Below are 25,408 nucleotides of genomic sequence, written 5' to 3'. Positions count from 1 at the left end.
TAATATGGTAAGTGAGTCAAAAAATGTGACAACTATGGTCAGAAAAAAATAGTTGACGGAACATGTCGACATGGGATCTAATTTCGAAGAACTCGTCGCGAGAAAGTCAATAATGAAAACGGATCATCGATTTATTGATGGTTTTGTAGATAATTTTTTTAAAATTTCAAACATAAAAAAAAATTGATGACATCATTGCATGCATGTATATTGGAGAGATGATGAATTAGCCGGTGCATGGCAAGACATATCGCAAAAAGATGCATGTGATGATGTGCATGCAGTTTGTAGGTCCTTTTTTTGCGAGTGTCTATGCATGCATATAGCAGCTGTCGCACGGGAATACGTGGGTGCGACGCGGCTGCCTAGTTGGCTCCATCATTCAATCATTGGTTGGTTTGAGTTGAAGCTTAGTATTTGTACTGATTACGTGTGATAATCTTTTTCGCAAGAAAAATAATAATATTGTGTGTGATGATCTTAGAGCATCTCCAACACACGCGCTTCGCGCCGCGCCCAAAAAATGCGTTTGCTGCGCGCGCTTCGGCTGGTTTAGCGCGGAGATAAGCGCTGGCTCCAACAGCCGCGCTATAATGCAGCGCGCGCGCGCCGCTCCAGCAGTGCCCAAAAATGCAGCGCGCACAGCACGCACAAACCACATATACACCTTGTAGGTGTTTTGTCGAATACCTTGCGGGCGCGGCGTGGCAGCGAGCTTTCGGGCGCTGTTCCTCGGACGTCGGAGGCGCACGAGGGCCGGCCGGACTAGGAGGGGGTGGCGCGGAAGCGCGGTGGCGCGGGGAGGCCCGGGAAGCGCCTGAACGGTTGTCGGCGGGCGCGGACGGCGACGGCGTCCGGGGATAGGCCGGGAAGCGCTGAACGGTCGCCGAGGGCACAAGCGGCGGCGGCGCGGCCGGATGGGGGAGCGAGCGCGCGAGCGGCGGCGGCGTGGCCGGATGGGGGAGCGAGCGCGCAAGAGCGGAGGAGCAAGCGCGGGAGCGCGGAAGAGAGCAGGAGCGAGCGCGGGAGAGAGCAGGAGCGAGCGCGGGAGAGTCGCGCGCGCGGGAGCCGGCGCAGTAAATAAGGGACGCGAGATTGCGTTTCGGCCAGCGCGCTGAACTGAAAATGGCGCGCGCCGTTTTTGCGCGCCCACTGTAGCTGCCCGCCGCGTTGCGCGCGTGCTAAAACTGCCTTTTTTTACGACGCGGCGTTTGTATAGCACGTCGGTTGGAGATGCTCTTAGGTCGTGCCACGTCCAGCGGAGGAAAGTATCTGAGTTTCGCTCGTCTAACTTTCCCGTCGTTCGTCCGTCATGTTGTTTTGCGATTTAGCCCCTCGAAAAAAGTGGCATATCAAAGCCCAGTCCCTTGGATTGGCCCCGTCGTCACCCGCGCTCCCGACGAACTAGGTTGAGCGCCGCCGCCGTCTTCCTGGTCGACGGCGAGCTCCCGCCTCTCCGCCCTCCGCACCCATTCCCGTATCTCTATCTCTCCACGGGAGCTCGACCCCGTCGCCCTCTCCCTCCACGGGAGTTCGGCCGCAACGACCGGCCGTCGCAGGACACTGGTCCTATCCCATGCAACCGCCTGGACGCCGCGCTGGAGGCTCTCGCGGATGCCGGGAGGCGGGAAGCGTTCCTCCACAACGCCGTGATCCCGGGCTTCGCTGACGCGGGCCTCCCGGGCAGCGCTCTCGCCGCCGTCCCGCGCCTGACCGCTTCACCTTCCCCGTTCTCCTCAAGTGCTGCGCGCGTCGAGGCGCCCTCGACGATGGCCTCGCCGCCAAATACCAGTCTCAGCATAACTCTCTAATCGCGTTCTACGCCAGGCTAAACACTGTCTCAGCATCGTCGGGGACGCTGAGAGGGTGTTCGACGGAATGCCGGCCAGGGACATCGTCACGCGGAACTCGATGGTGGACGGATACGTGTCCACTAGACTCTCGCGGCGCTGGCCCTGTACTGCTTCAGGGAGATGCGCGAGGTGCGGCATGACAGAGTCGGGATTATCCACCGCCCTTGCCGTTTGCTTCTTGAAATAGGCCTTGATGCAAGGGCATGGTCTGGAGGAAGACGTCAAGGTCGGCACCTCTCTTCTTGACATGTGCTGCGAGTGTGGTGCCATTGCTTCTGACGAAGGCGGCGGCGATGATTGAGGAGGTGGACGGGATGCTTGGCATGCCAACGGAGCATCTCCGACACTCTCCTTGAGCTGGATCACGGTCTGCGCAGAGACATCCACTCCAAGCTCAAGATAAGATGCTTGTCAGCTACGTCGACAACCTCCCTCCATGGTAAAGGATCCCATTCCTGATTTTATCAGTTCTGATCTTTATCGCACTTCCACACTTGTGTTCTTTGATTTTTGGATGAAACAGCATGGTACAGGAAGCGATGTGGGAGTTTGATGAGTTAGTGGGGGTTCTCATTTGTCAAGCCTAAGTAACAGGCCATTAGTGTGATGTGCTAAACAATTTAGGGTAGTGATAGTTCGCTCTGGATTACTTAGATTTGTCCATCGTCGAACTCATCCTTTCAAAGTACAATTAGTAGAAGTTTATCTCTGTTTTTCCTCTACCGCTGAACTTTATTTTTCTAGATACTCCCTCCGTCCCAAAATTCTTGTCTTAGATTTGTCTAGATATGAATGTATCTAGTCACGTTTTAGTATTTTGATACATCCATTTCTAGACAAACCTAAGACAGATTTTTTGAGACGGAGGGAGTACTTTTTTCTCTGTGTTTACTTGGGAATTGGGATCCTTATGATGCATTCAAAGATAGTCCATCGGTGAGATGATATTTAGCCGAAACATGTACTCCCTCCGTCCCGAATTAAGTGATGCGGAGGGAGAGCTAAGCTAGTACAAATTTGTATACAACTGGCGTCAGTTAAATCGGGACAGAGGTAGTATGAGACAAAGAGTAGGGTTGAGAAGCTTGAGAAATTGTATGCAAACATGGCCTTGCAAAAAGAACCGAAGGTGTGTTTGCCGCTTTCCGTGGCAAATTGAAATATATTTTTCTTGGGTGAAGTCTATAGTATTTTTGGTTACTGAACCATACATGTTATGTTCATTGTGAAAATAATTTAACCAGTTCATATTTTGTGAGTAACCAAAATCTCAAGAAACCTAAATTTGTAATCTTTAAATGAGCTGGTTAGACTGTTATGAAACGTTGCCCAAGAGTGTGACTATATATGATTTTATGTTTTTCAGATGCCGTGGTTAACGGGAACTGCTTCTCTTCTACAGCTGCAGTGTAGAAAGAGGGAACCCAGGAACCCCATACTACCGATAGGAGTTATGTGTTTTCCCCACATCAAAATCCCTTCGATTACTGTTAGTTGTGTGAGAAGTGTTTTAGATCTTGTCAGTTAGTTCCTCACAGCAAACCTACCTGCCGTGTGTCAGAGCGGGTGGTGCTTGCCTTAGGCCGCCTTGCCGCCTTATAAACAATACTACCCACACCCTCACCACAAGCCTACTTGCCGTGGGACCCAAGCTGCAATGCGCACCCTGTTGACCCGAGCTTGGGTATACCAATACTAGAGGCAGGGTGCCAAGCCCGCTTGCTCCTAGTACATTGTGACATGAAGCGCCGTGAGGAGGGAGGTGCTCGTTGACGACCACCAACCATGGCTGCGCCACCATCGGGTGCTAGATCTTCCACATGCAGGACCACAATTGCCATTGCAGTACTGTTGTCGTTTCCTCACGACAGATGCCATGGGGTGGCTATTCGAAAGTGGTTGGGGCCGTAAGGACGCGGGCGGGCTCCGGAAACGGGATCGGGGACAAGCGGTGCGAGACACACGATGTACCCAGGTTCGGGGCCCTCCGTGGGAGTTAACACTCCTAGTCCTGCTAGTTTGGTTGATGAACCAGATGAGATTACAATGTTGTTCCTTCAGCTGTGCGACGGAGGAGGAAGAAGCTGGTAGCCTTCTCTACCTCTCCTGTAAAGGTGTGTGCACATGTGATCAGCCGACCCATTGCATGGGGTGGTACTAGGGGTTTTTATAGGCCAACCCCTGGCTTGCAATAAGTATAAAGGGTACCGGGGGGACCCGGCTGGCAGCCTCTCTAGCCGGCCAGGGGGCCCATCGGTTGAGGAGTCTTGTTGCGTGTGGGGCCCGCCGGCTGTAGGGTCCTGTCGGGAGCCGGGGCCTGCCGGCCATTCGCTGCTATTGGTGCGTGCTCATCATGCGGCAACACAGGCCACACTTTGTGGCGTCATCTTGCGGCAGCCGGCTGCAGTCAGCGGTACGGCCGACTGCACTGTAGTCGTGTCGGGGCAGGTAATGGAGTAGATGGGGGCGTGCCGCCATTGTGCCGCCTCGATTGGTCGCAGTCGGTGATGGTCAGTGGTAGGACTGCCTCCACTGTAGCCATGCGTGGTCAGGTCAGCGGTACCTGGGCCGCCGTAGCAACGCCTTTGATGATGTGTCCCTGACGCGTTTGTCAGGGTGATGTGACTAGGGCTAACCCGCCGGCTGGCGGGGCGTAGCCGAGCCGGATGTAGAGCGGCTCCGCCCTAGCCGGCCAGAGGCAACCGGCCTTCTGGGAGAAAAGTCCGCCCTTTGTTTGTTTTTTGAAGGAGGATCGGGAAGTGTTTGAATTTGCCTACCCCGGGATTATCTCCCCGTCAGTAGTCCCCGAAGCAGAGGAGGCCCGCCGGCTCGGAGCGGCGGACCTCGTCGGCTTGGATCCTTCGCCCTCGGGCTCGCGGCATCGTAGTCGAATTGCTCGCTAGCCGTAAGCGGCCTGGATCATAGCCGGCCATCGTTGGGTGGGCCGCCTCGGGTTCTCCGACGTGCAGAGAAAGGACGCCACGTCTGGTGTGCTGCAGGCCGGGGCCTGACATGCCACGCGGGTGACAAGACCGGGCCGTGGGGTGGGGCCCGCTTGATCGCGGCCTCGGCCCACGTGCGCAAATCTTCTGCGGACCGGGGCCGACGGTTGGCGCTCCTGACGTGCAATAATGACGCCCATGCGGCGTGGGGGTAGTGGGGATCATGCGCGTCGGATCCCCTTCCCCACTACCCCGCGTGGGGTTTAAATGGGCAGGAGGAGGGGCTGAGGGAGCCATTCGCTCCCCTGCCCCCGTCCCTTGTCTTCCCCGTCGCTTCCCGTCCCATGCAGAGAGAGAGAAAAACGCCGGTTGCGTGCCCGCCGTATCGCCATTTGCTGTCGACGCCTGCCACGACCTGCTGGCCTCTCTCGTCTTCAGCCCCGCGCGCCGAGCCGCCACCAAGTCCGATGACGACCAAGGGCGCCTGGGACGGCATCAATGTCGACAAGGTGTACATCGAATGCCTCCGCCATCGCCGCAAGCTGCCATCGGCAGAGCTTGTGGCCGTGCGCGTCGCGGGGGCGGAATACGCCCCGGCCCCCGCGATGACGAGGTGGTGGTGTTCGCGGAGCACTTCGCTCGAGGGTTCGGCCTGCCGGCGAGCATCTTCTTCCGCCAGATCCTCACGCACTTCGGCTTGCGGCCCCACCACCTCAGCACCAACGCCGTCTTGCAGCTGGCCGCCTTCGTCGCCTTGTGCGAGGGCTACTTGGGGATCGAGACGCGCCTGGACCTCTAGCGCCGGCTCTTCTTCTTCAAGCAGTTGACGGTGGTGAACAAGACCACCAATGTGAAGGAGATGACCGCCTGCGGGGCGGCACTCGTCTACCACTGAACGGGAGCCGGCTTCCTGAAGCTTCCTCTGCAGGACTCGGTGAAGAGCTGACAGAAGGGGTTCTTCTATGTGAAGAACGTCGATCCGGCCCGCGACCTCATCAACCTGCCTGACTTCATCAACACACCTCCAGTCGCCATGCAGAACTAGAAGTCGGCCCTGCCACATCCGATCGATGAGGTGGACCAGATTTGCACCCGGCTGGCCCAGTTGGCCCAGAAGGAAGGCCTCACGGGTGTGGATCTCCTCATCACCATGGTGGCGCGTCGGGTACAACCACTGCAGCACCGTTCGCACCTCATCTGACAGATGGGCGGCCGGCGCGACCCGTGCCGGCTCTCCACGAAGGAGCTGAGGCCGGTGCATGTGGCGAGGCGGGTGAACCTGATCTCCGCTGCCCAGATGGACGAAGGGGAATGGCAATGGGGCAAGGCCCCCTACGATCGGCAGCATCCGGCTCCGGTGATGAGTGGCATATTAGCTTTCCTTTTTTCTGTTATTCACGCCATTCTTTCGCGCCTGACGCCGGATGCCGTTTGTGGCGACAGTTGTTTTCCCGGTTGCAAATCTACGACAAGCGGGAGACGACTTGCCGGAGTCAAATGCCGAGGAAATCGAGGACGCCGACGAGGTGGAGCCGAGGGAGACGACCCGTGCTGGAGGCAAAGCGTCGGGAGGCGACGCAGTGGAGCCCGAGGAGTCCGAGGTCGGCTGGTGAGTTTTTTAAGTCTGTGCTGCTGGGTTGGTCTGATGACGATGCTGAGTCGCCGGCGTCACGCGATGTAGCCGCCATGGAGAACCCGGAGGCTATGGAGGATGATGCCAGCATGCCGAGGAGATGGCTTCGCCGAGCCGGCCGCGGCTCCGCCGGAAGCGAGGCGGACGCAAGAGGGCGGGGCAAGCTGCCGGCGAGCTCCTGCCCGGCTCCCAAGCGAGCAATCGGTGGGCACCCGGCTTGCGGCCGCCTAAACAATGGCACATAAACCGTTTTGCAGACAACCGTCAAATTGATTCTTCAAGTTCGGCCAGTGGAACTTTTATCGCCGCTTCTTATGCCTTGCAATACATTGTAAGCAAGCACATGGAATTGTACCGTGCCATTTTAGCTCACAGTGTTTCAGGGTACCATTGTCATTAAGGAAATGTTGATGGGTAGATATATCAGCTTGCCAGACATGTGTAAATAACTTCCTAACTTTTTGACAGGAGAGAAGTATGACTGGTATATGTGGCTGACCTGATACCCACACACCTGCCCAAACATCACTATAAATGATAAAATGTAGGTATGTAGGTAAAGTCTTGTAGCTAATAGGACTTGTATCCATGAGTGTTTGGCTCCTGTTTGTAGTGATATGGCGATTCTGTAGTACAAAGTACAAACAATATATTGTTTAGTGTTGGAACTGTCGCACAATCATTAACCCACATACTGGAAACCAACTTGTGTAGAGTCTCACCAACTTGCTCTAAAAGTCAACCTCATGGATGCAGGTTGGGCTTGATCTGAGAAGAGCTCTTGGCTCCCACCTATCACCGTCCACTACTACATGAGTATATGAACTGCTGCATTTAACTAACACCAGGGTAAGCGTATATACTAAGTCGGTCGAGGATCTTTCCAGTGTGCATGGCTGCATGCCTCAAGGTATGCTTACGGGACCATACAAACGTAGGCCATGCCTGATCTCACAATGTGCCGGGGGGATAACCCCAGGGTAGGCTCAATGAGCCTGCTCCTTTATCTCCGACCCCAAAGGAATGACCAAGAACCATTTTGCAAGGCCCAAGTCCTCTGACCGGCTAGGCAACACCTACCGGCTAGGGGGCGAGACGGCCAACTCTCTGGCCAGCCAGGCAGCACCTGCCGGCTAGAAGCGAGACGACTACCTCTTCCTGGCCGCCTAGGCCAAGCAGCCGGCTAGGAACGAGGCGGCCGTGCCCAAGCCGGCTAGCCAAGCGGGCTAGCCGGCCGGGGATCTCAAGTCACATCAGATCGTAGGTCATGACGAGACCCTACGATTAAAGGTGGCTACGCGTCAGCAAAGGTACTGGATCGGAGTGCACGACGGGTCCCAGCGTCGGCGGCCACGCCGCTGACCTCCCCCGGCTCTGATCCATCACCCAGCACAGTGTCGGCCGTCAAACTCCCACTCCATTACTGCACTCGGCGTGGGAACAGTGGAGGCGGCCGTACCGTCTACCCATGACGAATCCTGTTGGACGACGCCGGACGTACCATACGTGTCCTGCGTCAACCTTACGCGAGAGCCCCATTGGCTAGCCGGCGGGTCCCACAGCCAGACGGGACCTCGCAGTCGGCGGGCCCCTCAAGCGACAAGACAAGACCCTCGTGGGCCCCCTTGCCAGCGAGCGAGGCTGTCAGCCGGGTCCCACTCTTGTACCCTTTATTCATATTGTAGGCCGGGGGGTTCGTCTATAAACCCCCCCGCCCCCCTCCGTGTAGAGGGTCGGTCAACAGAACACACACACACACACGCACACCAACTACATAGGAGAGGCAGAGACGAGCCGGTTGCTCCCTTCTTCCTCCTCCGCAATACAGCTACAGGAGCAACCTTGTAATCCCATCCATATACATCATACACTCCGGCAGGACTAGGGGTATTATCTCTACGGAGCCCTGAACCTGGGTACATCGTGCGTTCCATGCTAGTACCAACCTCGCCCCCAGCGCCCTTCGTTGCCACTTCGGTTCTCACCTACTTTAGCCTACCCATGGCATATGTTGTGAGTATTCACCGGCATTTGGAGCCCACCGTGGGGCCGATCGCGGCATCGGCTGGCTCTACGTGCTGGGCGGGGCCCCGCACCTACACCACCGGATGCATCGCGTCCGGACCGATTTGCATGCCCGTGGAGCCCGCCTTCGATGAGGCGACACCGATGATGATCGACGTCCCGGTCCACCATGCGGATTCGAACGAGGAGTCCGATGACGAGGCGCCTCCTAGGGTCGTTGTCGCTGCTATGTAGAACCTCAACGTTCTCTTTAGCGACCTGCGCCTCGACGATGGTCCTCGCTACTTCGGCGAGGACTTCGATGTTGAGGCACTGTGCGCCAGCTTCACTAGGCTCTCTATCGCCGAGACGCCTACGCACAACGTGTACCCCAACAACGTACTCGTCTTCGACGGCCCTCGGCCGTCTGTGGGGTTCTTCACCCCATACCATGTCGCCACCGTCTCCAACGTCGTGGAGGTGATGGTCATCGGCGTCGGTACCAGCACGGCTCCGGGCAAAGCGTCGGCAGACGCTGCTGACCCTGCTGCTGTCACCGCTGACACTCTTTAGGCTGCGCTTACCATCCTGAAGACGCCCATCGCCGCTTCCACAAACCCTAACGACGCACGAGCCTTGCTGAAGGAGGCTCGCAAGCAGATCTTGGAGGAGGGCACCGCCATCGCTTCGGCAAAGCGCCGGATGGAGGCCACGCAACGCGAGTATAACTCCGCATACGGCCTCACTCCGGTTTCCGAGGCCCCTAGCCGGCTTGGTTCGGTCCGCGGCTGCGGCCGGTTCATTGCCGAGATTCTAGGTGGCAAACAGCCCGTCTACGAGACTCCTGCAGCCAACTTGTGGGCGGCACAGGCGGCCATGGAAGAAATGCCAAGCTTGGAGGGCGAGGAGCGCGCCTTCCAGGAGAAGCGGGTCAAGGATCTCCTTGACGCCGCCAACGAGCAGCAGACACGGCTTGACCCCGGTCAAGCCCAATCAGAGTCTCCGGGACCCAACTCGGAGTGCGTCGCAACCCTAGCGGTCTTCAGCACGCGGAGGGATCTTCCTCGCATCGCACTTTCGGCCGGAAGGGCGAGGGAAGCCAAGACAGGCGCTCCCAGCGCCAGAGCGAGCATACTTCGAGCCGGCGTCGCGGAGGCGACGAGAGCGACTCGGTGCATGAGGTTCCTCGTCCGGGGAGGACCCATGCCACCGGTTCGCAAGGTGTCCTTCCGATCGCAGCTCGGATCGACGCTCGCGTTCCCCAGGGCGACCAGGACGTCCGCAGGCGTCTCAACGCCCTGGCCCAGTCAGCCCTCCTGGAGGAGGACGGCCCCATCGGTCGAGCCTGCTTCGGGCCCCGGATCTGAGGGGAGCCGTTTCCCGGAGGCTTCACCTTGCCTCGGGATACTCCCAAGTACAACGGCACCGCTAAGCTAGAGGACTGGCTGATCGACTACACCACCGCCGTTGGCATTGCCAGGGGCAACAAACGCGTAGCAGTCCGCTACGTGCCACTCATGTTGGCCGGCTCGGCTCGGACTTGGCTTAACAGCCTTCCAGCCGACAGCGTCAACTCATGGGTGGACTTTGAGGAGGCGTTCGTCCGCAACTTCACTGGCACCTACAAGCGCCCTGGCCGGCCTCGCGAGCTGGCCATGTGCGTCCAAAGGCCCGACGAACCCCTTCACGACTACGTCACTCGCTGGACGGAGCTTCGCAACTCCTGCGAGGGAGTGCATGAGGTACAGGCCACCCAATACTTCATCGACGGCTGCCGAGACGGCACTCTCCTCAAGCATAAGCTCATGTGCTCCGAGCCCACCTCTTTGGCAGTGCTCATGGCCAAGGCGGACAAGTACGCCATGGCCGACTCCGCGATGCGAGTCAAGGTGACCGCCTCGGACAAGGCTGTCCCCACGCCGGCTACTCCCAAGCCGGCTGGTGACAATCGAGGCGGCCAGAACAACAACAAGCGCAAGGCGGATCAGCTAGATTCGCACTCCAACAACAAGTTGGTGGCCAGCGTGGAGGGTGAAGCGTCGGCTTCTCAAGCCGGCTCTCAACGGAAGCGGCCCAACAGGAGCAACTGGTTGCCCAAGCAGACTTTCGAGCAGCTGCTTGACGCCCCCTGCAAGATACACTATGGGGCACAACCTTCTACCCACACCCTTCGACAGTGCAGCTTTGCACGACGGTTGTCGCAAGGGGAGGGTCTGCCGGCTGCCCCAGGTGCACAGGCTGCGCCTCAAGCCCCGGCTCCTGGTCCTGCTCCGGCTCCACCGCCGCCGCCTCGCGACGACGGCCGCCTCCACGACGACTACCCCCATCAAGACGGAGCATTCGTTGTCTTCACCATTGAAGGCGACGACAAGCATAGCCTGCGCCAGCGACGGCGTGAGGTGAATGCTACGGTCCCCCCGGTTCCCCAATACATGCATTGGTCTTCCCCAATACATGCATTGGTCTGAAAAGCCCATCACATGGAGCCGGGTCGACCATCCTGCGGTGATGCCCAACCCGGGCTCATACGCGCTCGTCCTCGACCCCACCTTTGCCTCCAAGAGGCTCACCCGCCGGTTCTCCCAGGTGCTGGTCGACGGCGGCAGCAGCATCAACATCCTCTACCTCGACACTCTCCGCAAGCTCGGGCTTAAGGAGAATGACGTCCTGCCGACCAACACTGTCTTCCACGGCATCGTGCCGGGGCAGTCCTGCTCGCCTGTTGGCAAAATCCAGCTGGACATCCTCTTCGGCGACAAGGCTCACTTCCGCCGCGAGTCCATATGGTTCGAGGTAGTGGACCTCAGCAGCCCGTATCACGCGCTGTTGGGCAGACCGGCTCTGGCCAAGTTCATGGCTATCCCCCACTATGCCTACCTGAAGATGAAGATGCCGGGTCCAAAGGGCATCATCACCATTGCTGGCGACTACAAGAAGTCGCTCGAGTGTGCACAGGACAGCAGCCGCCTGGCGGACGCCATGGTGATTGCCGAGGAGAAGAGACAGATCGACCGGCTCGTGGCTCAGGCTACCGAGCAGCCGGCGATCCCTTCTCTTCCGTCCCAGTCGGCCGGCGAAGGCTCCTTCAAGCCGATTAAGGAAACCAAGCAGGTGCCACTCGACCCTGCAAACCCCAAGCAGTGCGTCACCATCGGGGCTGGCCTCAGCCCCAAATAGGAAGGCGAGCTCGTCGACTTCCTCCGTGAGAATCGGGACATCTTTGCATGGTCCCCCAAAGACATGCCGGGTGTTCCGAGGAAGTACGCCGAGCACAAACTTCACGTGCGACCGGATGCAAAGCCGGTAAAACAACCTTTGCGCCGCTTCGCCGAGGGGAAGCGGCGCACAATTGGAGAAGAGATTACCCGGCTCCTTGCAGCCGGCTTCGTCATGGAGGTTTTCCACCCGGACTGGTTAGCTAATCCAGTCCTGGTGCTGAAGAAAAACAATACATGGCGAATGTGTATCGACTTCACGAGCCTGAATAAGGCCTGTCCGAAAGACCCTTTCGCGTTGCCTAGGATAGATCAAGTGATCGACTCCACTGCAGGCTGCGAAATGCTGTCATTTCTGGATGCCTATTCAAGCTACCATCAAATCAAGCTGGATCCAGCTGATCGCCTGTAGACCTCCTTCATCACACCCTTCGGGGCCTACTACTACACCACTATGACGTTCGGTCTGAAAAACGCTGGTGCGACATTCCAACGCTGCATGCAGCAGTGCCTACTACCACAGATTGGCAGAAACATCCACGTCTATGTGGATGACATCGTCGTCAAGACGAAGCAGCACTTCAGCCTCCTCGACGACTTGCGGGAGACGTTCGCCAACCTGCGCGAGTACAAGATCCGGCTCAACCCGGAGAATTGCGACTTTGGGGTTCCAGGCGGCAAGCTCTTGGGGTTCTTCGTGTCCGCTCGTGGCATCGAGGCGAACCCCGAGAAGATCGGCACCATCGAGCGGATGGTGAAGCCGGCTCGGATCCTAGACGTCCAGAAGTTCGCCGGCTGCATGGCATCCCTTAGCCGGTTCGTCAGCCGGCTCGGCGAGAAGGCCCTTTCACTCTACCAGCTCATGAAGAAGACGACGAAATTCGAGTGGAATGACCAGGCGGACGAGGCCTTCCGCGACCTCAAGCGGGTCATCTCGAGCTTGCCAATCTTGGCAGCGCCGGCTGAAAGGGAACCATACTCATATACATCGCAGCGACCACTCGCGTGGTTAGCGTAGTGCTGGTAGTTGAACGCAAGGAGGGCAAGGTACTGTTAGTGCAACGCCCTATCTACTACCTCAGCGAGGTCTTGTCCGCCTCAAAGCAAAACTATCTCCACTATCAAAAAATGTGTTATGGTGTTTACCTTGCTGCAAAGAAGTTGAAGCAATACTTCCAAGAGCATGCTATCACCGTGGTGAGCACTGCTCCACTTTCAGAAATCATGGGCAACCGTGATGCAACTGGCAGGATCGCCAAGTGGTCCATCGCCATGGCGGACCACGATATCCGCTACGAGCCTCGCACCGCCATCAAATCTCAGGTGGTGGCCGACTTCCTGGTCGACTGGGCTGAAACCCGGTTTGAGCCACCACCTCCAGACTCCACGCATAGGCGGATGCACTTCGACGGCTCGAAGATGCGGTCTGGTCTGGGAGCCGGCATCGTCTTGACGTCTCCGAAAGGAGACCAGCTCAAGTATGCTCTCCAGATCCACTTCGCCGCCTCCAACAACGTCGCCGAGTACGAAGCACTCGCTCACGGCCTTCGGCTCGCCAAGGAGATTGGCATCCGGCGGCTCATCTACTTCGGCGACTCAGACCTTGTGGTGCAGCAAGTTTCTGGCGAATGGGACGCCAGGGACGCCAACATGCCAAGCTACCGCTTCCTCATCCAGCAGCTCAGCGGCCCCTTCGAGGGTTGCGAGTTACACCACGTTCCCAGGGCGGAAAACGAGGCGGCCGATACATTGGCCAAGATTGGCTCCACGAGACAGGCTATCCCAGCCGGCGTCTCCCTCGAGCAGCTGCACAAGCCGTCTATCAGGCCGTCTCCAGAGTCGGCATCAATTTTCGTGCCGGCCGATTCTTCGGTGCAAGCGCCGTCGGCTTCACCAGCTACACCGGCCACAACTCCTGTGCCGACTACGCTGGCCCTGCCGACTCCAATGCCGGCACCGGCTACAACCACTTCGCCGGCTACGACTACTTCGCCGGCAAGAACAACAAATCCGGCTCCGCCCTGCTTCGAATCCTGTCGTCTCGACACCCAGTGGGGGCTGCAGAAGCCCCTGACAGTCAGGTCGAGACGGAGCCAACCCTTGTGTCGGCTCCGTCATGGGCTCAACCCATCCTAGCCTTCCTCCTTCGCGGCGAACTTCCTCAAGAAGAGGCGGAGGCGAGACAGATCCAGCGCAGATCTGCAGCCTACGCCATCATCAATCGCGAGCTGGTTCAGCGTAGCATGACTGGCGTGTTCCAGCGCTGCGTCGAATCAGAAAAGGGACAGGAGATCCTCAGAGACATTCACCAGGGGGAGTGCGGGCATCATGCCGCCTCTAGAACCCTGGTGGCCAAGGCATTCCGCCACGGTTTCTACTGGCCCACGGCCCTCGAGGAGGCCGTGGACATGGTCAACAAATGCGAGGGCTGCCAATTCTTTGGCACGCAGAGCCACATGCCGCCTTCGGCCCTCAAAACCATCCCCTTGTCATGGTCTTTCGCCGTCTGGGGGTTGGACATGGTGGGGCCTTTCAAGACGGCTCGCGGTGGCATGACTCTCCTCTTGGTGGCCGTCGACAAATTTACCAAGTGGATCGAGGCTAGGCCCATCAAGAAGCTTGATGGCCCCACGGCTGTCAAGTTCATCACGAACATCTCTGTTCGATACGGCGTCCCCCACAACATCATCACCGACAATGACACTAACTTCGCCAAGGGCGCTTTGGCGCTCTACTGCTCCAAGGTAGGCATCCGGCTCGACTTGGCGTCAGTGGCACATCCCCAGTCCAATGGCCAGGTGGAGAGGGCCAACGGCCTAATCCTGGCCGGCATCAAGCCAAGACTGGTGGCACTTGTCAGGTCAGCCGATTGCTGGATCGAAGAACTGCCAGCTGTATTGTGGAGTCTCCGCACCACGCCTAACCGGTCAACCGGCTTCACTCTGTTCTTTCTGGTATACGGGTCCGAGGCCATCATCCGTACGGATATCGAGTTCGACTCGCCTTGGGTCACCCTGTACACGGAAACGGAGGCGAAGGAGGCAAGAGAAGACGGTGTTGATCTCCTTGAGGAAGCAAGGGACCTAGCCTTGAGCCGGACGGCCATCTATCAACAGAAGCTGAGATACTACCACAGCAAGAAGATCAAGCCTCTTTCTTTCAGAAAGGGAGACTTGGTGCTCAAACGAATCCAGCGCACCGTCGGCCAACACAAGCTCTCATCCCCATGGGAGGGACCCTTCATCATCAGTAGGGCATTGCGCAACAACGCATACTAGTTGATCGATGCCCAGAAGCCAAGGAAGCGCAAGAGGACGACTCCGGCCAGGAGACGGAGCGTCCATGGAACGCGGCGTTGCTTCGCCCGTTCTATTGCTAGAAGGCAAGTATCAAACACGGAAAGAGCATGCACATATGTATCTTTCTCCCTCTTCAGGGATTTCTAATGAATGCAATGAAAAGGGCATGCCATATGCTTCTTTTTAGATTCATACTTAGAGTGCTCACTCTGTGAGTCCCTTGCCGACTCTAATAAGCTCGGTGGCTCGCTAGCCGCCCGGACGACTTCCTTATGTTGTAGAAAAACACATAGTGTACGCCGGACCGATCCCTGGTCACCTCGTAACAGCTACAGACCGGCTCCCGGCTGTCCGGCTAGCGAGGCGACGCCAGGTAAGGCCGGATACATGGAAAGTTTGACTACAAAAAGGTTACCAGCTCGGGTTGGCTCGATCTATTTTACGATCTCATTCTAGCCGGTCTCTGCTGATTTATGTTTGAATCTTTAAGTCTTGATGACTTCGAAAAATCTAAGTCCTATATTCTTAAAGTCAGAAACCTCGACCCAGTCACAGACCGGCTCCCGGCTGTCTGGCTGGCGGGGTGGAAACTTGGGGGGGTAGAGGAGTTGGAGAAAAAGAAGTCAAGCAGGAATCAAAAGATGAAGATATAAAACAACACGCATGGCAATACGAATATAATGCCGAATCCATACATTCAAAAGCATTGGCCCACGGCCGAGGTTCATTACACCCCCCAGTGGATGGAACTGTTGGACTGACAAAATAATTGCAGACAACGAAAAGAAAAACAGGATCGGCTAAGGGGCGGCGGCCTCGTCTGTCGTCCCGGCTGCTACTCCTGAAGTGGTGGCTTCACCATCGCCGGCTGTTCCCGAGGCGGTGGCGCCGTCTCCTCCGCGAGGGCTTCCGGCTCCGTCCGCGTCGGAGTCGGCATACGCCTCGCCGCTGGAGGCGGCGTTCTCCACTTCATGGGCCGCCTCGTCGGAGCTGCCATCGGCGTCATAGGGCTGAAGGCCATGCAGATCCTCAGGGATCACATTGCCGCCTTCACCCCGCTCCAAGTTGAGCTCATCCCAGGCGGCGTACGAGGCGATGTCGCTGGCCCTCACGCGCAGCTCCTCCTCCACGGCCTACAGCTCCACCTCCGAGCCGTCGCGCTGAGCGACGAGCTTGCCCAAGTCCAGGTTTTGGTACCAGGACTTGGCCAAGCGCAGGGCCATGTAGGCTCCAGCACGCGCGACCGAAGCACGCCAGGCGTCAAGACGGTCTTCGCCAGCCGCAAGCCAGCGGGAGAGCCGACTCATCGACGCTGGCTCCACGCCGTCAGGCCACAGAGCCTTCACCATCGACGAGCCTGCGACCTGGAGCCGAGCCACGGACTCGCCCAGGACACGCAGGCGGGCTCTGAGGTCCACCACCCCGATCTCCTCCACGCTCCAGCCGGAGGTAACGTCTACCTCCTGCCCAGCCGCGCGGCGCTCCTCACGGCTCACCTCGACGACCGTGTCGGCTGCGTCCCGTGTCTCAGGGAAGAGACTTGAGATAGGGGAGGCGGCGCAAAGAAAAATAAGAAGAGGAGGCGGCAAAGAAGGAAATTCAAGACAAAACAAAAGAAGACTCACGGTCGAAGTGGCTATCAGTCTCATGGGCGCCCTCCAGGGCCTCAAGCTCCCGCACCTTGCTCGCTTGGGTGAGGCGGGTGACTTCATCCTGGAGGGCCGCCGCCGTGTCCAGGGCCTTGGCCATCTGCGCCTGCTTCTGGGTCAGGGCTTCCTCCTTCTCCTTCAAGGCAGCGTCCTTGAGCTTCATCTCCTCGAGATGAAGCGTCTCAAGACGCTTCACGTCGGCAGTATGGGAGCCGTCCTTCTCCTGCAGGGAGGCGCGCAACTGCTCCCGCTCAGCCTAGCGGGCCGCCTCGAGCTCCTTCTCCGCCTGGAGAAGAGTCAGTTGCTGCTGGAGCCGGTCGTCCGCCTCGCGCAGGGCGTCCCGCTCCACGGCGGCCTCGCCCAGCCGGGCCTCAAGTTCGGCGATCTGGCCATCAGCCGCCTGGTTTTGAGCCCGCAACGTGTTGTAGGCTTGCACCTGGGCATCATAAAGATCCTACAAGCAATGAAGAAGCAAAAGTAAGATTCGGCTTGGTTAAATCATAACCAACCCTATTCTCGAGGGCTACATCCAGTGGGTGCGCTAGCGCGCCCCCACTAAAAAAGCAAAGCAAGAGAAGAAGCTCAGAGATTTGGCCCGCCTGATGATCGGCCGGCCCGACTCTCGGGGGCTACACCCAGTGGGTGCGCTGGCGCGTCCCCATTGATTCAAGACGAAGAAAAAATCGAAGACAGAGACGAGACACTTACCCTGGTGCGCTCCTCCAGACGCTCCAGATCGCTGCCCACCACGCGGGCCGCCTGGTCCACCTTGTACCGGCTGCTGGCAAACAGCGATACCAGCTCTGGGACACCGTGGAGCACGGTGCCTGCGGGCAGCTTCTGGCGCTCCAGATTGGCCGCTCACCAAGCCTTCATGGGCCGGCTCCCGGCTCTGGGGCCGGCTCCTGGAGTAGCCGGGCCACGGTTGGAGACGACAATGGTGTCGTCTCGAGGCGCTGGCATGCCGGCCGGCTCCGCCGACGCCCCAGCCGGCGCCGTCTCCTCAGCAGGAGGTGGATAGGCCGCATCCGACGCATCCATGTTCACCCCTGGCGCATCCTGGGCCACGTCTGGCGCGTCCAGGTTCAGTTCCGGCGCGTCGGCAGCCGCCTTGGCCTTCGGTGAATCAGGGATCACCTCGAGATCCACCGGTGTAGAGACGTCCGGCTCGGACGGTTGGGCCTCCTCGGTCCTCGGGGCGCGCCTCGGGGCCGCCTCGCTAGCTGGCTCCTCCACGCGAGCACGCATGGAGGGGTCATGTCTAGCCTTCGTACGCTCCTCCGCCGGCTTCTCGACCCGGCTGGGCCGAGACTGGCCCTCGGCCGTCTTCCCCGCGTCCGCATCCCAGCGGCGGGTGGACTGCTCCTCGAGCTCCTTCCGGGCAGCGTCAGCCGCTGCCCAGCCGGCTCGCTCGGCGGCGGAGGCGGTGTCTTCCTCCACGTCTTCCGCCTCTCTGTCAAGCGACGCTTTGAGGAACAAAACTTCACGCAAGACAAAGTAAAAAGAGCAAAAGGGGAGCCCTTACCCCGCGACGATGGGCACATGCCTCCTGCCGCCACCAGCACGACGCTTCTTAGCGCCGCCTGCTTGTGCTCCGGCGGGAGGACCCGTCGCGGCTCACTTGGGAGCCGGCCTGGAAGCTATGGCACCCTTGCCTTTCTTCCGGGCCGCCTCGTCAAGACCGGTCGCCTCGGCCTTATGGCGCCGTCCGCGCGTCAGGGGCGGACTGGTGACCTCCTCCACCCCGTCGGAGTCTTCCTCGAAGGCTCCATCAGATAGGGAGGAGGGAGTCTCATCATCATCTGTCCAATCTACAATGGAGGGCCTCAGATGCTCACCAGACGGCTCCGTCCCCTCCGACTCCAGCGCATCCTCCGAACCTTCGGAGGAGGCAGAACGGGACTCGATCATGCCCTCGTCCTCGATCTCCGAGGCGTCAGACGTTACCACGTCGGGGGCAGGCGGGTTGAGTGCCTGCAACTTCTCGAACACCTGCGCGAAGGAGTTGGCGGCCAGCTCAAAAAGACGGCCGACCACAAGAAAAACAGCCAGAACAGATGCAACGAAAAATGCTTACCACCGGAGGCGGACAGGACCTGCTGTAGGGGGCCATCCCCCATGCCCAGTTCCCACTGTCGTCCATACGGGCGGTGGAAATCTGGTTCACCCCCCGTGCCACCGCGCTGGCGGTGAAGCTCTTGGTGGAGGTCCGGCAGGGGTCATACCGGCCACTCATCTGGCAGACCAGATGGGGCCGCCTCTGCAGAGGCAGGATCCTGCGGGTGACCATGGTGGTAAGCAGGTCGCGGCCGAGGAGGCCGCGATCCTGCAAGACGTTGAGGTGGGCGCCGATCTGCGCCACCTCGGGAATCGGCTTCGGGTACTTCGCCCCCAGTTCAACTTCGTCGGAGGATCGATGTTGAATGGGGGCATGTTGAGGGCGTCGTGTGCGGGGTTGGCGTTCTTCACATAGAAGAAGCCTCTTTGCCACTTCTTGATGGACTCCTGCAGCGGCATCTGGGGGAAGCCGGACTTCGAGCGATGATGCACCAGTGCGGCTCCGCACGGCGTCATCGGGCGAGGCCCGATGAGCTTTTCCAGCTCAGCCTTGTCCATCTTCTTGGACTGCTGCTTGAAGAAGAACAAGCTTTGCCAAAGATCGAGGCGAGGCTCGATCCCCAGGAAGCTCTCGCACAGGATAACGAAGGCCGACAACTGAAGGATGGCGTTCGGCGCCAGGTGGTGCGGCTGCAGGCCGAAGAAGATGAGCCAGTTGGAGAAGAAGGTGCTTGCCAGGAGCCCGAAGCCCCTGTAGAAGTGCTCGTCGAACACGACGATCTCTCCATCTTCTGGTGTTGGAGCTGTCTCGGCGCCGGGGATCCGCACCGACACCTGAGAGGCCGGGGGCAGCATTTGGCGGTGGCGAAGCGCCTCGATGCGACCGTCGCAAATCTCACTGCCGAGCCAAGCTTCATGAGACGAGGTCTTCTTCAAGGAAGAGTCGCTCGCCATGACTGCGAGCGACGGATGCTCGGGAAGGCTGGTGGCGCGACGGCGACGGAGAAGAAGAAGACGAAGGTAGACGGGCTCTTTCTCTCTGGGCTCAGGGAGGAAGAGGGCGTCGATGCGGGGCGAGAAGGGGGCGAATGGCCTCCTCGGTACCCCCGCGTCCCATTTAAACCCCACGAAGGGTCGTGCGGAGGGGATCCGGTGCGCGCGGAGCCCCACTAATCCCGTGTATTACGGACGGTAACGCTTCCCGAAACCCAACCGCCACGGAATAAATCCGCAGAGGATCCTCCGCGCGGCGGCCGAGGGGGCGTCGTGGCAGGACCCAGGGCCCAGGCCCGGTCCCTTCACCAGTAAAAACCATCATCACATTAGGCCGGGCTTGGCACGTGGCGCGATTTGCGCAACTTACGACGAAGCCGAGGCGTCGATTCGAAGCCAGCCGGCTTCCGAGCCGGCGACCCCTGCTGCAGGTGGCGGCAGGAATACAATGACAAAATATCAAGCCGGTGAGACCACCCGCAAGCAGGCGGCGGGCCTCTCCAGCTTCGGGGACTACTGTCGGGGGGATAACCCCGGGGTAGGCTCAGCGAGCCTGCTCCTTTATATCCGGCCCCAAAGGAATGACCAAGAACCATTCTGCAAGGCCCAAGTCCTCTGGCCGGCTAGGCAACACCTATCGGCTAGGGGGTGAGACGGCCAACTCTCTGGCCGGTCAGGCAGCACCTGTCGGCTACAAGCGAGACGGCTACCTCTTCCTGGCCGCCTAGGCCAAGCCAGCCAGCTAGGAACGAGGCGGCCGTGCCCAAGCCGGCTTGCCAACCGGTTTAGCCGGTCGGGGATCTCAAGTCACATCAGATCGTAGGTCATGACGAGACCCTACGATTAAAGGTGGCTACGCGTCAGCAAAGGTACTGGATCGGAGTGCACGACGGGTACCAGCGTCGGCGGCCACACCGCTAACCTCCCCCGGCTCTGATCCATCACCCAACACAGTGTCGGTCGTCAAACTCCCACTCCATTACTGCACTCGGCGTGGGAACAGTGGAGGCGGCCGTACCGTCTACCCATGACGAATCCCGCTGGACGACGCCGGACGTACCATACGTGTCCTACGTCAACCTTACGCGAGAGCCCCATTGGCTAGCCGACGGGTCCCACAGCCAGGCGGGACCTCGCAGCCGGCGGGCCCCTCAAGCGACAAGACAAGACCCTCGTGGGCCCCCCTTGCCAGCCAGCGAGGCTGCTAGCCGGGTCCCACTCTTGTACCCTTTATTCATATTGTAGGCCGGGGGTTCGTCTATAAAACCCCCTGGCCCCCCTCCATGCAGAGGGTCGGTCAACAGAACACACACACACACACCAACTACATAGGAGAGGCAGAGACGAGCCGGCTGCTCCCTTCCTCCTCCTCCGCAATACAACTCCAGGAGCAACCTTGTAATCCCATCAATATACATCATACACTCCGGCAGGACTAGGGGTATTATCTCTACGAAAGAGCCCTGAACCTGGGTACATCGTGCGTTCCATGCTAGTACCAACCTCGCCCCCAGCGCCCTTCGTTGCCACTTCGGTTCTCACCTACTTTAGCCTACCCATGGCATATGTTGCGAGTATTCACCGACACAATGTCAAGCTAACACTATCCACTAGTAGTGGGAAACTTACCACTGGGTTCACTTTGATTGCCTATGGTACTGCAGCTCACCCTTATTTTGTCACTGGAGATGATCTATATGCTCAGGATAGGCACCACAATCGAGACAATAGTTAAAATACTTGGGCATTCCCTTTGTTTCACTGTAACCATTACATGATTCAAGAATCTTCTTTTCTAAACAATTGTCCATGGAGATAATCATGAGTGTAAGCAAATGCAATGTTTCCGCTCTATATTTCTACTTTTTAGTGTTTTGGAAGAGCTTAAGTGGTCTTAGCAAGTCATTTAATAGGGGCATGTATCGGTCATTTCCCTTAGGTTAGTGCTTCTTGGTCAATGGGCATGGTGGGATGATGACAAATATAGGGAGGTGAATTTGAATATTACTTTTCAGCTAACCTTTATAATCATCGATATGATCTCTATGAAATAAAGCATCAGATAGAAGTTTTTATAATTAAGTAAAAAGTAAAAGAGTAGTGGTAACTAAATAGTTGTAGGGTTTAACCTTCAAATTTTAAGATGGAAACCCTAAGGAAAAGTCTACTTTGGTACCTCAACTATTATTGTCTCGGTTTAATTTGCGCCACAGATTCCAAAACCATCTAATGTGCACCCTCAGATATGATTATATGAACCCTTTCTGATTATATCCCAGAGAAGTATTTGTGCATGGTTTGATGTGGTGTGGCATTCATGTCAAGTATTTTGCCACCTCATTTCCTGTTAGGTGGTTTTGTGTGACATGGCATCCATGTCAAGCTAGGAACACCGGGAACAAACAGAAGCAGACTGGGTTGGGGGTGGGAGAAAAACAGAGGTTTCCATTTTTTTCTTCTCAATATCTAATATGTGGGGTCTACTGCTCAGTGGAGGAAGACGATTTGCCAGCCATCTCGGCAATAACGCTCGTGAAGCCAAATTTGGAACATCCCGATTTTAAGGAAAAGGCGACAAACTAGTGTGAACTGTACTCAATAAAATTTGTAACTTTGCACGGAGCAATAGCTGTCATACCTTGCTATATAATAGTCACATCCAGCTCCTTTTTGGGCACCAGTCCGGAAGGAAGCCATTGTTCAAACCTGGTTGGTATGGAGGTCTTCGATGGAGGAGGAGGTGCTGGCGGTGCCAACAACTGGAGGTCCCAAATTAGGGAAGAAATTCGCGAGTCTCGTATCTCTGTGCTGTAAGCAGTCTCTAATCCCCCCCCGGTCCCGGTCCCGGTCCTATTGATTTGCTAGTTGTTTGCTATTTCTGTAATCTTGATTCCTACATGCTACTGGGCATGTAGATTTATGTGGAGGTGGTGGGTTGCTCACTCGGCTCATATCATATACAGTATATTATTATGCTATTTTGGGTGTTACTGTTAAAACTTGAAAGTGTGTGAGATGTATCACATGTCTCATTACTTTTTAATGTTATCTGTACAGATCAGAGGTTCTGATGCAAGTACTGTCACCAGACGAGCCCGAGACATTGACTGATCTTCTGAGTGTTGCTGTCAGATTAGAGAGTATGATTTTCGTAGTAGCTGTTAACGAGGTATATTCCATATTTCATTGACTTTTTACGGATCTTGATATGCTGATTGGTATGTTAAAGCTTAGAACAGGAGTGCCTCCGGCTGTTAGGCTATTTTGGGTGTTACTGTTCAAACTTGAAAGTGTGTGCGCTGATTGTTTTTTACCAACCCTATATACCAATGAAACAATATGCAAGCCTTTTGCATTTATACGAAAAATATTTGGAAGTACTCGCCATAAGTACAGCTCATTCTTCAGTCAACTTTGGTTCCATCATGTCTTGTGAATCATAGTATTTAGTATGTTTGCTGCATGCCTTGTGAATACTGGTATTGTATTTAACAGGATGGGAGGAAGGTTTATTTCTTTCAATGTTCTTTTCCCTTGAGTTTTTGAAGGAATGTCTATTTAAACTTAAAGCTAAAAGATTTGGTGTGTGTTTTTATTCTCAGGTTGATTATAATTATAAGCTGTATAAGAGAATGGATCATTTAGAGGACATTTTATCAGATAATCATTTTGAGGATATATCATCAGATGATCATTTTGAGGACATCTCATCAGATGATCATTTCGAGGACATTCCATCAGATGATCAAATGTTTGGACCCTCAACTGCGACGCTTCTGCGAGGAATTTTTAGTGATCGACAGAGTCAAAGCATTCAGGTACAGAGCAACCTCCAGAGGGTGCTATCTAGTGGTAATACAAAAGCAACAGGTATGCCCCTTCATGATTTTAGTTGTTGTCATTAGGTCCTTCAAATGCATTTAAAAAAGGATATTTCTTTCTTGGAGTTGCATGTCTCACCATTCATGCAGCTAATAGCAAACTTGTGATTCATGTCTAATGTACCCTTTTGTTTGATCAAGTGCCTATAGGAAATGAAGAGAAGCCTTGCTGTGATGACAATGACAGGATTAGCGTCCTTCATGAGAGCATACTCCATTATATCATGTCCTTCATGCCAGCACAGGACGTCGTACACACAAGCATGCTATTCCGAAGATCGCACCCATTATGGACTTCAGCGCCATGCCTTGATATCGATATTGATCACTTCGATATGGACAGAGTAAAGTTCAACAAGTTTGCAAAAGGTTTGTTTGAAGGTTTGTTTGAGTGGCGGGGTGATGCTAATACATTGGACACACTCCACCTTCACTCTTTTGCCATTGATGCAGCCAAGTATTGGATCAATGATGCTATCAATGTTCATAAAGTTAAATCGATTGATTTCACTGAAAATACAAGATGGGAAGCTTTTTACTTGGATCCTAAAGCTATCAACTTTAGGTCTCTATATCTGCGAAGTATGAAGCTCACTAATGTTATAATAGTCACATCTGTCTTTGATGAGCTCAGCCGTGAGTGCCCATCTTTGGAAAATCTGCAGTTGGCAAACAGCACTCTTTGTTGTCCTGAGATTTCATCAAGTTCATTGGAGACTCTGGAGATTTCATCCAGTTCATTGAAGACTCTGGAAATAATAAACTGCTTAGTTTTAAATCATCTTCTGATCCGTACTCGCAAACTGGTCTCGTTATGCTTCAAGGACACTCGATGTAGGTGCACTCCAAAATACATCGTTCGAACTACATCAGCAGTAATCCTATGTGATCTTTCAAACGCCAAGAGCATAGAACTGCAAGCACCAGTGAGACATGTATGGGTGCTTCTTAATTTTTATACATGTCTGAAATATTTGTTTCTTTAGAATCTGTTCTTATTTTGTTTGACATATGTGAAGGTTGCATTCGATAGAATGGCTTCAAGGCGCCTAATGTTCATCAGTCTGACAAGTCTCATTCTTGGTGAATGGTGTCTTTCCAACAAATGTGCTCCTCTAGCTTGCTTCCTCAAGCACTCTCCTATGCTTGAGAATCTTGATCTGAAGCTCAAGGTGGTTGACGACACTCAGTGTTTGTCCTTGTCTATTTTCTTAGCTGAAGACAGGAATTCCTATTAACATGTTTTACTCTTATATAAATTTCAGTTTGACTGTGAAGAGCAAAAGCAGCCGCTTCGAACGGCTGAGGGGATATCATTCCAAGCCGAACGCCTTAAGAAGATAACGATCCACTGCGCCGAAAAGGAGGACAGACTTCCCGTGTTGAAGGCTATACTGCTTGCCAATGCAAGATCTGTCAAGCACATCAACGTCAAGACGTACTCTTAGGGTGCTGCACCTAGCGTTCGTCTGCATATGGGATGCATCTTTGCATACCGCTTTCGCTGTGACATGTGTGAGACCCGATGCAGCTAGACATTTGGTTGTTGAATGTTGTGTTACATGGTCCTGTTAACATTTACCGCTGCGCGACTTGTGGAAAACTTGCTTGCTACCATTTATCTAGGTTGATCGATGAACACTACAACTCATATGATGTGTTGCTTTTGTTTTTGTTTTGGGGAGATTTATTATGTTAACTGAACTGCAGGGTTGCAGGGTGTTCGTTTTACAGTTGGAGGAATGTGGTTAAGCCAAACCTGTGCTGGCTGCGCATCAGACAGATGCTTTCCTGCAGTTGCCAACCGCCATGATCGCCTCTCGCGTCATAGAGCAGATCTAGGAAAAATAATTTCCAAGATAATGTGAGTCGTAAGATGCA

The 25,408-nt window shown here is 55.9% G+C and overlaps 1 protein-coding gene across 3 annotated transcripts; it reads left to right on the top strand.

The window, feature by feature from the left end:
* Positions 1-1,351: 1,351 nt before the first annotated feature.
* LOC123412020 (F-box/FBD/LRR-repeat protein At5g22660-like) lies at positions 1,352-25,178 on the top strand. Of its 3 annotated transcripts, none has more exons than XM_045104973.1 (6): positions 1,352-2,292; positions 22,704-22,815; positions 23,249-23,516; positions 23,669-24,462; positions 24,547-24,699; positions 24,793-25,178. In XM_045104973.1, the coding sequence occupies exons 2-6, from the start codon at positions 22,717-22,719 to the stop codon at positions 24,973-24,975; spliced, it is 1,497 nt and encodes a 498-aa protein (XP_044960908.1). In that variant the 5' UTR covers positions 1,352-2,292; positions 22,704-22,716; the 3' UTR covers positions 24,976-25,178. The 3 variants fall into 3 exon arrangements, with proteins under 3 accessions (XP_044960908.1, XP_044960907.1, XP_044960906.1); XM_045104972.1 differs by lacking the exon at positions 1,352-2,292 and adding an exon at positions 22,167-22,456 and having other exon boundaries at positions 23,678-24,462; XM_045104971.1 differs by lacking the exon at positions 1,352-2,292 and adding an exon at positions 22,171-22,456.
* Positions 25,179-25,408: the final 230 nt, after the last annotated feature.

This window comes from Hordeum vulgare, chromosome 7H, assembly GCF_904849725.1.
Source record: "Hordeum vulgare subsp. vulgare chromosome 7H, MorexV3_pseudomolecules_assembly, whole genome shotgun sequence".
NCBI classification, from domain to species: domain Eukaryota; kingdom Viridiplantae; phylum Streptophyta; class Magnoliopsida; order Poales; family Poaceae; genus Hordeum; species Hordeum vulgare.
This window is presented reverse-complemented; position numbering and strand designations above follow the sequence as displayed.

What these genes read in the sequence shown, in the direction of transcription:
- LOC123412020 (XM_045104971.1), top strand. Translation starts at nt 22,362, where the DNA reads ATGGAGGTCTTCGATGGAGGAGGAGGTGCTGGCGGTGCCAACAACTGG. An exon ending in TGGTAATACAAAAGCAACAG is followed by an intron (nt 23,517 to 23,668) that starts GTATGCCCCTTC and finishes TGTTTGATCAAG; the next exon opens with TGCCTATAGGAAATGAAGAG. An exon ending in TGCAAGCACCAGTGAGACAT is followed by an intron (nt 24,463 to 24,546) that starts GTATGGGTGCTT and finishes ACATATGTGAAG; the next exon opens with GTTGCATTCGATAGAATGGC.